The sequence below is a fragment of the Melanaphis sacchari genome, unplaced genomic scaffold (genome assembly GCF_002803265.2).
Source record: "Melanaphis sacchari strain LSU unplaced genomic scaffold, SCAv2.0 Contig0_pilon_pilon, whole genome shotgun sequence".
NCBI lineage: Eukaryota > Metazoa > Arthropoda > Insecta > Hemiptera > Aphididae > Melanaphis > Melanaphis sacchari.
The window spans coordinates 16,333,309-16,350,829 of record NW_020270366.1 but is presented as its reverse complement, the minus strand read 5'-3'; the positions used below and the strand labels follow the sequence as shown (position 1 = coordinate 16,350,829).

At 26.3% G+C, this 17,521-nt stretch overlaps 1 protein-coding gene across 2 annotated transcripts in view; it reads left to right on the top strand.

Moving 5' to 3' along the window:
- LOC112594706 (RYamide receptor) overlaps positions 1-17,521 on the top strand; it is a 105,036-nt gene that overhangs the window by 32,158 nt on the left and 55,357 nt on the right. For both annotated transcript variants that reach the window (XM_025339661.1, XM_025339669.1), the window contains exon 2: positions 10,196-10,302. In XM_025339661.1, the coding sequence (XP_025195446.1) occupies positions 10,270-10,302 (33 nt within the window). In that variant the 5' untranslated portion in view covers positions 10,196-10,269. The remainder of the gene's footprint in view (positions 1-10,195; positions 10,303-17,521) is intronic.

Sequence of the window (17,521 nt, the reverse complement as noted above, 5' to 3'; positions counted from 1 at the left end):
TTTCCTTTAAACTTGTGCCTGAACATTTAATATTTAACTTATATTAACTTAAATTAGGTAGGTTATATTTTTTTTACATTATGTTTTTTTTTTTTTTTTTTGAACTTGTGCCTGAACATTTTATGATTAACTTATATTAACTTAAATTAGGCTATATTTTTTTACATTATTCTTTTTTTTCTTTGTAATTATGCAGAAATATTATATATAACTTATACTAACTTAAATTAGGTTTAATGTTTTTTTACATTATTTTTTTTCTTTGAACTTGTGTCTTAACATTTGATATTTAACTTATAATAACATACATTAGGTAGGTTATATTTTTTTACGTTATTTTCTTTTTTTTTTGAACTTGTGTCTGAACATTTTATGATTAACTTATATTAACTTAAATTAAGTTATATATTTTTTATATTATTTTTTATTTTTTTAAACTTCTGTCTAAACATTTGATATTTAACTTATATTAACTTAAATTAAGTAGGATATATATTTTTACATTATTTTATTATCTTTTTAGTTATTGTGCATACACATTAAACATTTTATGATCAACTTAAAATAACTTAAATTTGAGTATATATTTTTTTACATTATTATTTATTTATTATTATTATTATTTTTTTTTTTTTTTTTGTTACTTTAGTGCTTAGACATTTAATGTTTAACTTAAAATTAATTTAAATTAAGTTTCTTTTTTAGCTATTATACAATGAAATTTCAACAAATCATTTAATTTATGTTTTTTTTTAATGTATCTCAAAAACTAATAACTGTAGATACTTGAAATTTTTGACCAAATGTTTAAATTATCGTTTTTTTGTATTTGTGATAAAATTTTCAAAATGCTTTAACTATTTTTGAACCAATCAATCAATTTTTTTTTTTTTTTGCAAGTAGAAATATTTAAAAATATAGTACAAGTTCATAAATATTTTATACTTCAACGATTAAGTATAAAAATACAAAATGTTTCACCATGTACTGACAATTTCAATAACTTTCTTTCTATTGAATGTTTTCCTATTTTTTTTATTTAATTGACAATCGACATCTTCACTATATTTAAAATATTTTTTGATTTTTTTTTTACCTTTTTTATGCAAAATTAAAAAAAAAATTATTGTTATTTAAAAAAAATCAAGATAGCTATTTTATAAATCCGATTTTTAGAAAAATTTTGGTGTCAAAAATGTTTACTAAGCTTGACTCAATAACTTTTAAATAATTTTTGAAGTTTCTTTAAATTCAAATTTATTTCTTGTTTATCAGTGTTACAGCGATTATCGATTATACAGAAAGTCTATTTGAAATAATATAAAATTATGCAAACTTCAAAAATCGTAGAAAATAAACGGCTGGACATTATTCATTTTTTTTTTTTTTTTGCTTAAATGTTTTATAAAATTATATCAATAAAATGGCTATTTTAGTTTCTTTAAATATCAAATAGAACATTTTTTAATTTTTTTAATTTTATGTATAAAATTTAAAAAAAAAAAATCAAAAACTTAATTTAAATGTAATGCAGATGAAAATTGATAATTAAAAAAAAATAATAAGTTGAAAATGTTGAATAGAACAAAAGTTATTGCAATTGTCAGTTCACCGTGAAACAACGTATATTAAGGCAATTATTTTTTATAGACGTTTTAAAGTTCCAATTTCGAGAAATTTACTTTTTTAAACAATAATAACGATATGATAATTAGTTTACTGTAGTTTAAAAAAACTCGTTGGTTCCTATATTTTTATGCATTTTTTGCAGAGTGAGGAACTAAAACGATCGATTTTCAAAAATAAACAATAAAATAAAAATACGAATAAAAATTAATTATTATCTATTAAAATGAAGTAAATAACTTACCATTTATTTTTTTTTAAATCATATCTTCAAGATGATGGCCTTCTCTTCTCGAGCCTACTTCGTATATTTCCTACTACACTTACAATCACTTCCAAAGGTGGTACTATTTCAAATGAACGAATGATTTTTTTTTTTCGTGCAGGTTTCTTTCAGGAACACATTTTTTTGAAGTTAGTAATCCATATTTTAACAACCTTAGCAGATGGTACCGAATCTTAGCGTTTAAAATTAAAGTGAAAACAAAATGAACGCTGTGCGGTTACGTATTTGTCATTATTTTTGTAAAACAATTTTATCGGACGAACACGTTGTTCACCTCTTTACTGTTCATGAATACTAAATAATAAATGACATGCGTTGTCTTAGAACTAATAATATTTAGCAATAATTCTTATCTCATTTATTGCTGGAAAAATCTATTTTTTAAATCAGCCGTTCAAGTATTCCACTCTGTGTTATTATGAATTTTACTGAACGCAATACCATTTTTTATTTATTTAAAATATTTTTTATTTTTACTTTATAGGTATTACTATGAATCTGAATAATTTAATTTTACTATTATACAGTATTCACAGAAATATTATGTTATTGATATAATATGGTATACCTAAATATTAAATATACATTACTTTAATAATTTTATACTGTTACTAGAACCGATGAAACTCGCTATAAGTGAATACCCTACCCTAGGTCGGTGAAACTCGTAAATGAATACCCTAGGTCGGAGACAAGACTTGAGAATAACCGCAGGGGCTCATTTGGAACAAAGTATAATTATAAATATCATAATTGGACAGTACAAGACAAAACAAGTATATAATTATTATTACATTTGTTAGACACATTTATGTTTTAAGTAAACAATTTATTTTAAGTCATAAGGGTCCGATTTTTTACATAATTATTTATTTTTTCTATATTTAAAATAATTTTAATTAAATATAAATTATAAATATTTTCTAATATATAGATTATGTTTTATAATGAATAAAACATCTACATATCTCTATAGCTAATTTAATCTTATTGCATATTTGAGTAAAATTTAATACAAGTTTTACATTTTATTGGTATAATTTTTAAGTTCATAATTATAAAAAATGTATTCTAAATTTGATGACACAGATTAATCAAAATTTTCGTTTTGCAAATATGCAAAATATGAGTAATAATAAACGTGTATTCAAAAAATAAGAAAAAATTCTCCATTAACCCCAGACTTAAAATAATAGTAACATTTAAAAATGGCACAAATAATATATATATTTATTAGTAATAAGAATAACTAATTAATATTTAGCAATAAATTTCAACATCAACCATTTACTAAAAGAATATCAATATGTAGTATGTTAAGTAATACAATATAATTTAAAAAATATGCTTTTTTAAATATTTAATATTAAAATTAGGCATATTGTATATGTAAACGACTATTAAAATATGATCATCATATATATACGTGATAGGTTTTATTTTAAATATTAATTTAATTTACACCATCTGTACATAATATAATTATTTTCTTCTTATTATTATTAAATACATAACATTTATGAATTAAGTTTTAATCATTGATGTTATAGTCTCATATTAAATTTTATCTATAAAATATTAAAATTATAATATATTAGCACTAACAATTTTTTTTATTATTTTTTATTTTCTCCATAGATTATTTTTTGATAGTTTACAGCTTTCTTCAGAAATTTAGTCGAGCAAACCAAATTATTTTATATTTCTTTGAACTAGATTATCTAAAAAAAAGAAAGTAAAAACCTAATAACTTGCTAACAAAATTAAATAATGTTACAAGTAAAAAATATTTATACACACCTAATTAATATTATTCTGCGTTGAAATATTAAATTTTTTTAGTTTTCATTGTTTTCATGTTTTTTGAATACAATTGTAGTGTAAGAATATACTAAAAAATAATCCTAGAATGTCAATATGCAGAATTTTAATATGCAACAAATATTCTGGATTAATAATTGGAACCAATAGCTGTGAAGTTATGATGCAACTTGTTAAAAAGTTATAAATTATCTTACTATGAATATTGAATAACAAATCAATATACATTTGAACAAAATTTATATAGAACTGAAAAAACTAAAATTAAAATGTTTCAAATATGTTATTTATTAGAATTTTTATAGGTGGCTACAAAATTAGTAAAACTTAATAACGAATTATGCAATATTCTCGATGAGACTTCTCAATTTGGTACTTATTTAATTCACATGCGTAGGTTTGATTAAATAGTAAACTAAAATACATCATAAAAAATATATAACTACCTGTCATAGATAGACATAGTTTTAACAATATTATATTACAGAGTAATAATTGTTTCAATTGTAGTATAAATTTTGGCGTATGATGTGTTTAGTGTTTACGTTAGTAATGAAACTAATGAAATAATTAAATTTTTAATCACAGAAAAGACGACTTGAATTATATTAAATGTCAAACGAGTAATGACGAGTATAGAGTAAATTACTAATGAGTTTTATATTATTTTGTGTTTAAAAGTTTGAAATTAATAACATTATTTAGCATGATGGTATAGACTATAGATACTAAAAATGTATATTATCTATGTTTATTGGCAACCGTTGGGAGTAATTTATCTATAGATAAGTATTATCATTTTCACGTGGTTTAGGAGGTACTTTCGTATTATGATATTATCTATGAATATTGTAACCATTAAACTTATGATATTAAAAAATTGTAAATGATCAAACTTTTATTATAATTTGTAATATCATGGATAGGTACTAAAATCCACGAAGGTTCATAGTCCGTATTTGTATTGTAAGTATTAGCAGGTAAAAATCTATAAAAATATTATTAACTTGGGTCGAACGATAACGATTTATTATTCGACTACTGGTCTTTACAAACATTAAACAATAATTGTGTTTTAAATTTTAATCAATGCCTCGCAGCCGTAATAACCTGTGAGATGAACACGTGAAAACCTCAAACCACCCAAATTTGAGCAGCAATAACTCGTTAACAGTTAAATGTAAACTAATAATTATAATATTAAAATTCATAAAAAAATAGCCCTATTATTATTTGACATTTAAAATATAGGTTGCCATTTTAAAATTAAAAGTTGATAATGGTTTCACTATTAAATATAAGCGTAAAAAAAAATAAGAATGTTATATAATTCTAGAAAAGCATAAAACTAAACATTTTGAAAAAAAAATTGCAAAAAGTCAACACATTTTGAAATAATGAGTGTTCAATGATAAAAGAATTACCCAGTATATTAAATACTTTTACTGAAATTTTCCATTTTTAATTTTTATGTTGTTTGAATTATGTGAATAAATATACTTCTAGAATGAATAAAAATTATATATTCTTTTTATTCATGTATAATGTTTATACAGTTTTAAATTAATAATAATACAATTAATATTTAATTACCTAAAAAGTATAATATAATTATACATAATGATAATAGTTATGTATAATTCAATAAAAACTTTTTCAAATTATTTAATGTACTTAAAACGAAAAAATTAAAAATAACAAATTTGATAAAATAGTTTTAATATTTTTATTAATTGTTTTTTTTTTTTTTTAAATTAAACTTCTATATACACAAATTAATAGTTATAACATTTACAGAAATCTCTATTATAAATTATGAGTTTTAAAAAAAAAAACAGCAAATAATTAATTAATATAACCGATTTTTTTTTAAATTTATTTAATGAAATTTTAATAATTAATTATTAGGTATATTATTATTATTATTATTATTATTATTACTATTATTATTGTATAAATTATGTTTTTAAATATATTTTAAGAATTTCAAAAAAATAATATCCAGAAAAAACAAATATTTCTTTAAAAATATACTAAAATGTATATACAGCTCAAAATAGATAAATTATTTTTATCAATCATATTATTTTCAAAGAAACAGTTTGAATCTTTAGAATAGAATATAGGATATAACATACAGAGTGTTCCAAAATGATTCATCCGATTTAAAAAAATCATATTTATTGTAAAATTTGATTAATCATGTTAGAATTAATTTTAAATTTTGATGGATTATTTTAAGTTTTAGGTACAATGCTTATAAATGTTCAATGTGACCCCCCTTACTTGCACAACACACATCTAAGCGATATTCAAATTCCTCATAAACCTGTTGAAGCATGTCGACTGTAACCAAGTTGATGGCGCCTGTAATGTGACTTTTCAATTCGTCAAGATCTTTTGGAAGGGGAGGTACATAAACAATGCTTTTTATGTAACCCCAGAGAAAAAAAAAAAAAAAAAAAAAAAAAAACTTCTCAAAGCGGAGCACACAAAACCGCTTTTTGTTGCTCGGTCGACATTTCGATAACAACTAATTAAGTTACGTCACTAACGATTACGGTGCCGAATTTAACAACTAGATAACTTAAAATAAACTTAGTTATCTAATCTTTCCATTAATACATTGGTCATTAACCTGCGATTAACCGTTGCCGAACTATATCAGTTCGTAATCGGATGAATCATTTTGGAACACTCTGTAGTTTAAAATATACTCGTAAAACGATAAATCTTTAATACGATTTTCATACATAGACGGTTATTATTATTTGAATCGTAACAAATATGAACACAAAAATTATTACACCATATATCTATATAGTACCTACCTATTTTTATTTATATTTTTCAAAACGACGAGATGAATGTTACGATATTGACAAAACAACAAAGTGTAAAAATATACTAAGTATATACAACATACATTATACATATATAATATAGAATCGACTGTCAAAAATTTCTAACTAATAAATACCTACCGTATGTTATAATATTTAAACATGCAAAAAAACCAAAAGATTACCTACTTAGGTAATAGTAATAGTTACTAGCTATATAACCTTACTTCATCCGAGTAATAATCTTTCATTGATTTTCATTTTACTGCTGTTGAAATATAAAATACAAACAAAATTATAATGACTCATTGTATGATTTTCCACTTCCTAATGGTAAACTTATTTTTTATGTTAACACAAAAAACTGCAAACAGTTTCCACAAAAACTTAAAATCTGATGTAAATCCAATATCGTTAAGATTGGTATTCGTCTTTATGTGTTTATATAAAAATATGTTCAAAATTAAGAAAGCAAATTATGATTATAAATCATTTGTTCATATAAGTAATAATTGTGATTATGTTCATAATTTTCTTTTTTAAATATATTTTTAAAGAAATGTAAAAGCCATATTTCTACTAATGACGATAATAATATAATATGTAACAAATGATTAACATCTAAAACAACTAAAATTAACAGATAAATATACCAGTTTACCAATCATGTACTCGAAAATATAATCCTCAAGTAGGTATATTTAAAATCAAAATTTGAATAAATGTATTGTTACAATAATTGGGATGAATCATGAATCATGCCGTACATTATATTTGTACACGTTGTAAAAGTAAAAAGCAATATGATCTATAACCACCAAAATTGATCTACAGTCCCGATTAAAATTCTAACGGTATCTGCGACGGCAGCAATGATCAATGAACGCACATCACACGTGTCATCGAACACCGACGCGCAAATCGTCGACCATTTACATTACCACCGCTACCCTCGATTGACCGCGTCATCTCCACGGTGATGAAATCGAGTATATACAGATGTAAGCTACCCTCTGTCTAAACGCCACGTGTACCGTTCATTCCCAGTAGCGTAAGTATGTAAAGTTATTGTTGACGGTTTAAAAATGTGTTGTGCATTGAGACTGCCACCCTATGCTTACTGGCTCATACGATTATTCGTAATATTGATACCTGTCTAAAATGATTGCTTTCCCGAAAAATTATTGATTAATGCTAATATACTTATAAATATATAATATTAAATTGGAAGTTGCTAATCACCACGTTTTCTTTTAATACCTAATGAATTTATTGAAATTGTGACTTTGTTTTAATTTTTAAAATACTCATACTTATTAGGATCATGTTTTTTAATGGTATATCATTCAAGAAATTTTCGATGTCTATAAAATATTCTTATCTTCAAATAAAAGCTAACTTTTTTTTACGTTAATTGTAATTTAAAGAGGTGATTTTATTAAAATGTTTATTTACCTACCTACATAAATCAAAATTTGAACGAGTAGTCAGTGGCGTGTTGACCGTGATTTTGAAGGGCAGATGCCCGATCATTTTTTAAGGGGTGGGTGCTGGGTTGGTGGGTACTGGATTTAGTAAGAAATATTATTATACAAGACTACCTGACTACATCATCTGAATTAATTTGTTATTTAATAAGAATAATAACTTCAATAGTTATAATTATGCTAAGAAAAGCTATCTAATAGTATACCTACATATTATTAATTACACATTATACTACAGTGTACATTCTACGAATAAGCAATAAATTAAAATAAGAAATTATAGTATTATGCTAGTGACTATGAGGGCATCGGCATAGGCATTCCGGCATAAGCATCTTGAGAATATTATATTATTGCGATATAATCTATTTTTAGAATCATAAACTCGGAAATATCCAGGTTTCAGCCGTTTGTAAAATAAAGTAATTTATATTGATTTAATAAAGGTACTTTTTTGTTGTATATAGTATGGCACATGGGTCATGGGTAGCGGGTACTGTGTAAGAATTAAGGGGTGGTAGGTTATTCAAAAAATGAATTGCCCGATAAAATATTTCACTTCGCCACGCCACTGCGAGTAGTGTTGAGTAGAGTTGTTCAAATTTACCTTGTATAATAAGATTAATAAGGTCCTTCAAAAATTTAAAGTAATATAATATGTAAAATTGAATACAGTATTTATTATATTTAGACATTTTTTACAAATTATAAAATATTAAAAAGTTAATATTAATACGTAAAATTTTCAAAACATCATTACTCTACATTTTCCAAACCAATTATCATAGAACATAATTTTTAGTAGGAAAACATTTTTAAATAATTCTTAAACTTATTGTTTGATTTTTGATTTAAATTTTAAACACATCAACGCTAAAAAAATCGTCTACTTAATAATTTATAGAAAAAAAGAAAATTCTAATTTTTAAAAAACTGGTATCGTTCACCACTTCTTAAATTGTATGAAAAAAATGAATTATTTTAAAATATGATCCTTAGGCTTAGGTACTTAAATCTAGCTGGATGTTTAAAAATTCCAAAACTTAGAATTTAAATGATTTTATCATAAAATAAAAAATGAGGATGAGCATATTTTAGTTTAGTTGAATCATTATTTACATGAAGAATATGATAATAATATTTAATTTCAATAAAATAGTATTGCATTGTTAAAATAAAATTATAATGCATGTATTATTATGTATTTCATTCTCTATAATTGATCGTTTGTCGCTGCATATATCTTATAACTTAACGCGACAATAATTGTACAAATAAATTATATTATATAAAAATAAGTAATAAATTGTATTTTTTAATAATGAGATTTCAAAAATATTTATTTAAAAAAAATGTATTGACGGAGACAAACATTGTTATAGAACACTATGTCAATATTGAATATTATGTAATATATTGTAATAAACTTGATTCTCTAAAAAATATCATTTTAAAAAGAATATAATAAAAGAATCTGATATTTCTATGTAATATAAAATACTCAAAATACTCGAAATGGTTTCTCATTCCAAATTATTATTAGCTTGACCGCTGTGATGATATTATTTGATTTCATAAGTTGAAGATTTCTTACTGTAAATGTAAATGTTGGGTTAGCCAATAGTGTAATTTAAATTTTTACTTTAGAACAATACATTGATAACCATAAAGCGAGTTTTTTCTTAGAAATAAAATATCGATTATCATTATTAGTTTACACTGAATTCACTTAATAGTTAATATCCTTTAATTATTGTTGTTTTCTTCATGTAAATTGTTATGTTTAAGGTACATTTATATTTCAACTGACCCTGTTGTCTAATTATAAGCCTCGGTAATTACGACTTAATTCTTAACTTCCTTATTACAGTCATTGAGTTTGTATTGTTGCATTAGAGTAAATTCTACTAATAAACTAATCCTCAATAGCATACTTTAATTCAAAGCAAACAATACTTAACATTACTTTAGTGTGAAATATAAAAATTAACCATTGTAATATACCAATTATTATGAATAGTTCATTGTTCGTGGGTATTCACATCTATTTAGAAGTATTATTTCTATAGACGTCAATCTAAAAATAATAATTGTATTTAACATATATTTTAGGTGGTATTTTTATTTTCCAGAAATAAAGACGGGTACGATTACGAATCATACGAAGGAAATTTATTATTACATGTGACTTTCTCATACAGTGGTGATGTCAACGTTATCGCTGGAATACGGATTTCCAGTAAGTATAGTTTGTAATAAGTTCATGTTTTTGAATTTTTATTACTTAAAAAAAATTTAAATTAATAAATATTTTCATTATAATTAATATCATATAGCACGAGTAGATACTGTTTCTTTTCATAAAATATTTCAGAATACCTTTTTTATTGTATTTTAAATGGAATTTAATAGTGACCAACTGTTTTGAAACCCATGTTTTTTCTTCTTGTGCAACATATTTAATATACAAATAAATATTTAAATAAGATACTTATGCATTTTTTTCTTGCATATTTTCATTTTTTTTTGGTACATGTTTGCACGGCTGCATCCGAATTGCATGCCAACTCTTAGAGGGGTATATCCAAATTGCATGTTGTGTACCTATAAGTTAATTTGTCATGCACGATTCACTTATGTGCACAACTTAAACTTTATTTTTGACTTTTCTAGTTTTTAAAAAAAAAAAAATCATGAATAAAAACACTTTATGATATATGGTTTTTACAACTGCAGATTAGTTTCTAGATTAAAATATTTTTATATCCGAGTAAACATTTTACCAAACTGTACTTATTGCAGTGTGTTGTGATCTGTTTCACAGATATACCTACGTATCGATCACTTAAATGTTTGTAGCTTAAATTTATAAGCATTATTATACATATAATTATATTTTATTATTATAAATTATCATCTTTTTATTTTATTATTATTAACTTATAAAATATTGTAAATTGTCAAAAAAACACCAAATTTTATAATATTATTATTTATTCGAAATGTCATGTAAAAATGTAAAATACATTCACTTTATTACCTACCTTAAATTACAATCGTTTTACTTAATATTCACAGTGTCATCTTCTTCAATTTGGTAAAATGTTTACTCAAATATAAAAATATTTCAATCTAAAAACTAATCAGTTTCTATCCATGGGTTTTTTTTTTTAAATAATAGAAAAATCAAAAATAAAGTTTAAGTTATACCTAAATGCATGATAAATAAAGTTAAACTTGTAGGTACACGGCATTCAATTCGGACATACCCCTCTGAGAGGTGGCATGCAATTCGGACACTACAATTTGTGTTTATTTTTTCGGCATGCAATTAATTTAACAAATTAAAATTCATATAAACCCAGTCTTTAGTAATAATATTTAAAATATTCTTGTATCGATTATCTTATTTTATTATATTGTAATACACACTTTTAGTTATTATATCTATTCAAACCATCACAACATTGAGTAACATTTTCTTTCTGACGTTTCAAAGTTATAGTATAAAATACAAGTGTACAACAATCAATCTTAAATTGGTAAAATGAAAAAAATTACAACCAATGAGTCATAGTATGTACTGTTTTTGTAACAGATTTTTTTTTCAAAACTCTTACTATGGTTAATGTTTTAATTTTAACTACATTCAAATAAAAAACAGTAGTGTCAGTGTATATTATTATATAATATATACTTAAGTTTTTTTTTCTTTTATTTAGAAAATATTCAATCTATGCCCTTGGCATAATAAGAATATGTGCTATGGTAGATTTGACATGAATAGTAGGTGAGGGAAGAAACCATCCAGTGATCTCACTCCTTTTGATTATTCATACATAGTAATTATAATTTTTTTTTTTTGTTTTGTTTATTGCTTTTATGTTAATTATTAAGTAGATCTCTACACCATTTTCTTTTTAGACGTCGTGGTGGGTTTCCTGGAATCGTGTGAGTGGCTAGGCCAGATATAAGAGGATTTGGATGGGAAGGTAGTTTATGAAAGAAACGTTTATAGAACATTTTGGCTTCTTCATGTATAGTTTTAAATTTAAGTCGGAGTGGAGAGTATAATTTTAAACATAATGTGGGGCATTGGTGATGGAACGAAGGATTTTGTTTTGAGTTGTTTGTATTTTATTTAAATTAGATTTCTTGGCATTGCCCCAGAGTTGGATGCCATATGTGTCCACATGGGCTTCATTAAGGATTTGTAAATTAGCAGTTTGATATTTAATTTGGTATGTTTATTATTTAATAATGTTTTAAATAGCCGATGACGCGCATTTAGAGCGAGTTTTTTTTTCTTTTACGTGCAGTACCCAAGTGTGAGGCGTCTATCAATAGGTAGCCCTAGGTACTTAACCAATTGTGATGAAGGGATAGGTATATTAGCTAATGAAACTTCAAGACATGGGGAAAGTTGAAGGGTGAAGGTAGTGTGTAGCGATTTTGTTTGATTAACTTTGACTCTCCATTTTTCGTACCAATTTTCCATTAAGTTGAAGGTTTAGGAAAGCAGAAATTGGGTCTTCATGTATTGATATAATGGCCTTGTCATCCGCAAACTTGGCTACTATTGTATTTGGAGAGGTGGGTTGATCAGCGGCATATATATTATATAGTATTGGTGACAGTATGCCATCCTGAGGGACTCCTGCATTTATGTTTGCAATACTCGAGAAAGACGAACCAAATCTGACTTGACAGTGGCGATCGGTTAGGTATAATTTAATTAAAAGGTAATACGTTGGTGAAAGAAAAAGTTTTAATTTATACAGCAGTCCATCATGCCAGACACGGTCAAATGCCTGAGACACGTCAAGGAATACGCAGGAGCAGTTTTTTTTTTTTTCAAGAGAAAAGGATATAGCGTCCACTAGTCTATTATACAGCTGATGTGTTGTAGAGTGAGAAGCACGAAAACCAAATTGAGTGTTTGGAAGTACGTTAGTGGAATATATGTAAGGAAGGATTCTTTTTAAAATTAGTCTTTTAAATATTTTAGCGAAGAAAGCCAGGAGACTTAATGGTCGATATAATGATGATAGATCGGGAGGCTTTTTTGGTTTAGAAAAAAGAATGATGATAGAAAATTTCCAAAGTAATGGGAAATACGACAATCTTAGGGCAGCATTAAAAATAACTGTTAATAGCACTATTGCTCTTTTAGGGAGATATCTTGATACTTCGGCAGTGATTAAATCATAACCTGGGGACTTCTTAAGGCTGTATTTCTGTAAAGCAAATTTTACTTCACTTGGGGTAAAAGATTTAGTGGAAAGACAGAGAAGATGGGAGATATCAAGATACTGTTTCACTAACTCAATACTTTGAGGGATTTGTATCTCAGTGTGTGGACTGAAGGTTTCAGCTAGATGGCTTTTTAGCAGTTCAGCTTTATCAGCATCTGTGAAGGCGAAACTACCATCTGGTTTAATTATGGGGTATTTGGTACTGGATGTTTTAAAAGCTTTTTAGTGGTTTCCCAAAGACTAGTAAGGTAGTTTACTTGAAGTTGGTTGTTATGTTTAGCTAATATTTTTTTTAAAGTGTTTGCCAGATTATTAAAGTTTCGTTTATGTGACGAAGGCGAGAGCGTTGATATAGAGCCCTAGCTCTGCGTTTATTAACTATAAGAATGCGGATATGTTCGGGAATTGTTACCGGAATTGTTTATGAAATGCTTTTGTCTAGAGGTAGCATCCCAGGCGTCAGATTAGATTATATCTGTAAACTTATTAATTGCATCGTCAATTTCTTGAGTGGTTTTGAGGCTGACCTTCAAATCTATATTTTGGTTAACTAGATTGTGAAATGTACACCTATCTATATTCGGCTAAAATAGTTTAGGCGGAGATAAGTGGATTGAAGGAAAAGCACTGACAGTCAGAAGTACAGCTGAGTGATCCGAAGTGGGTTCAAGTATATGTTGGATGGCATATTAGAAATAAAAATGTCTAATATATCCGGTTTTTTGCGTATAGAGGTAGGCCAGTAAATTGGACATGGTAGAGCAAAAACATTGTAGTCTTTCATATTTGTAAAGTTGTGAAGTACCATACCTCTGGGGTTGTTAGTACGACAGACCCAGTTGATATGCTTAGCATTATAATCACTATTAATTAATTGTTTGAACTCATTCATGAAATTCGTCATTATTAGATTAATATCTGGAGGAAGAGAAATTATATTATTAGCGTTAGAGTTGGAAGCAGCTTGTGCATAAGTATAATTCGAAACAGGTGGGTGGGTTGTGGAGATTTTCACTGGTTGTGTTTCTTGTATATAAGTATTTTTTTGATTAGTTATATCAAATACCTGATTATTTGGCTTTGGTTTTTTTTCGTCGTTGAAGGTTCCTGTAGATCAAGCAGCCTTTATAATTTGACGGATGATCCCCGGAGCATAATGCGCATTTTGGTGGGACATAGCAAGAATTTGGACAGTCTGACGTCACATGTTGGGCACCGCAGCGGACACGGCATGCTGGATAACCGCAATAAGATTTAGTGTGCCCATAATCTTGACAATTTGAGGACTGGCTTATAGTTTTGGGTTTGTATGGCTCTTCTACTTTTATTATTGTGTGAAGTAATGACGTAAGTTTGTAGATGTCGTTGGACTGTTTTATAGGTTCGAGGTCCATAAAGAACAGCGGTAATGGATTTTTATTAATCTTATGAAGAACGCTTGAAACTTGCTTGACTTCAAATAGGCGTGTTTCGTGCTCAGATTTGATTAGCTCAGTTGGTGTAGTTGGATGGAGATTCCTAATCACAACGCGTATTGGTTTATCTTCCTTAAGTTGAAACGTGTGAAATTCAGCTTTTTGGTCCCTTAGAAAGTGGATCAGTGATCTATACGATTCGGGGTTAGCTGTCATTATTTTCAGACGATCGGTCGATGATTTACAGTAGAAATTATCTACTCCAATTATATTAATAAGTTCGGTGCATAAGTCTGGAAAATTGGATTAACCTCTTACAAAGATTGGGGGTGGTCGCAGTGTTTTAGGTTCTGTATTATTGGAAACTATAGAATTATGATCTGTGTCGGTAATATTGTTTGGTGGAGGTACGGACGGAGGATCATCTTTCGATAACACTTCATATCGATTTGTGGCAAAAAATAGTTTTTTTATTTTTATTAATATTAGACGGCGTTTGTGGCGAACTGTGTTCGGAAGAACTTGAATATTTCTTTTAGTTTTAGTTGACGTGGATAAAGTCCAGCTGTCCGGAGTGAAGTTAATGTTATTTGAAGTGTCCATTTTATCGGTAGAGTGACAGCTGATCGTAGTAGTTGATTTATTTTTAATGAGTTTGGTTGTTCAGTGATTATTTAAATCATCGGTATTTATCTTCGTGGTAATTAAATTCGATGTATTGCTGTTATTTTTGTTCTTAATTATGAGTGTAGGTGATTGCAGCATTGCAGGTATAGGTCAAAGTCGCACAGCCGCCACGCAACGCGCGATAACGACAACGACAACAAGTGTCGTAAGATACGAAAAGCACTATACAATATTATATTTAATAAAAATAATTTAAAATTATGAATATGTTAATTTTATTCAGTAAACTGATCTTACATATTAATGTAAGAATAAGTCTTTATGAATAAGATGTATCTGATATTTTATAATCATTTTATACAATAATTGGGCCACTTGGGCGCAAAAATGTTGTATAATATACGGTAATGATGAATGAAATGACGGAGCGTAGCAAAAACTATGTGCATGCTACGGGCGCCACACACGAACTGTTATACTTAAGTTAAAAACAAAATGTTCGCTAAATTTATTAATAGAAAAAAAATTGTATAAACAAATTATACAAGTTTTAAATTAAATCAACTTGAGAGAAAACGTATATAACTACAATTCATATTTATAGCAAGTACAACATTGCTTTTTTATATCCTAATATTATTCTTATTTTGTGATTTCATGTATTACAAAATATATCGAAATAGAAGTCAATTTTGATAATCACAGTGTTGTAAATAGTTCGCTTGCCATTATTTTCATACGGACAGATGATATCTAAAATAAAAGCATAGAGAATTTTAAAAAATAAGTAGGTTTATTTGCAGTAAAGGAAATAAAAGCAATAGAGTAATATATTTTTATACTGACTCGGTAAAATGATGTAGAAAAGAAGTCTGTAAAATAGAAAAACAACAACTATTACATAATACAAGTAGAAGGGTGAAAAAATAAATATTTTAAGTAAATTATTCTTGTTATACAAAATATAATATTATACCGAATATACCCACAGTTCATTCAAGAGAAAATATGTTGTATTGAATTCGATTGTTAGTATAAACTAGTTGCACTGATACAACTATTTGCTTACTCATAATACATTACATAATTATTTTTGTTACGTTATTATAATATGGACAGCAGCCTAGTGTGTAAGGGCCTTAAACGTATGTTCGCGCAGAGTCGTAAAGTTATGTGTTGGAACCATTAGCAAACATTTGCATGAATCTTTTTCTCCTACCCCTGAATATGAGTGGGATCATGAGAGCAACTTTACTCTCTTCATCCTAGTCGGAAAAGGTAACTATATCAAAGTGTAAATTATGCGAAAATATTCAGTATTAAATTATCCCTCCCCCATACTTTTTATTCTTACCACTCAAAAACCCTGGTCATGGATTAAAATATTTTAGCATCAAGTTTTTATAAGTTACCTAAATCATTGTTATACCAATCATTGAATAAAAACTGATTGTAACGCGGTATCTTAGCCATGATTAACAAATTTAGAACCATTATGTATTGTTTTCATAGTTAAGTACTGATAACCACAGACTTTTCTTTATAAATATTATAATAATATTGTTACCTACGTAATATATTATGGACGTCCTATTGCATTTTACCAAACCGAGGCGTCCCGTGTCAAATGCTCTCCCTTTTGTCATTCCTCCTGAACTTTTATAAATTTAACGTTTATATAGTTTTGTTTTGCATTTTGTAAATCTTGATGGATTGAACTGAGCACGATTAACTGGCGTTAAATTTAAATGCGTTGAATGATGACATTTTTTTTTTCTTTTTAATTTCGCGGATTTAATTACAGTCTTTATTCAAATATTCTAAGTAAAATTTAAATGCATTTTAATTTGCCTAAATGAGACTACACTATGAGAATACTTTTATAGTTAAAGAATTCTTCAACCATACTCTCATTAGTTATTCAATAATCATTTATACAAATGTAAATAGCCTATAGACATATATAAATATAAGAAGCTAAAACTATTGAATATCACAAATTATTTCTTATCGCCATGGTTCATATAAATAATTCATCTTCAAATTAACCACAACTAAGAAAAAATCCAAGCAATTTACGTATTTTATAAATCATAATAATATTATGTAATTAAATCAATATGAATTTTAACTCATTTTATGTATATCTATAAATATTACC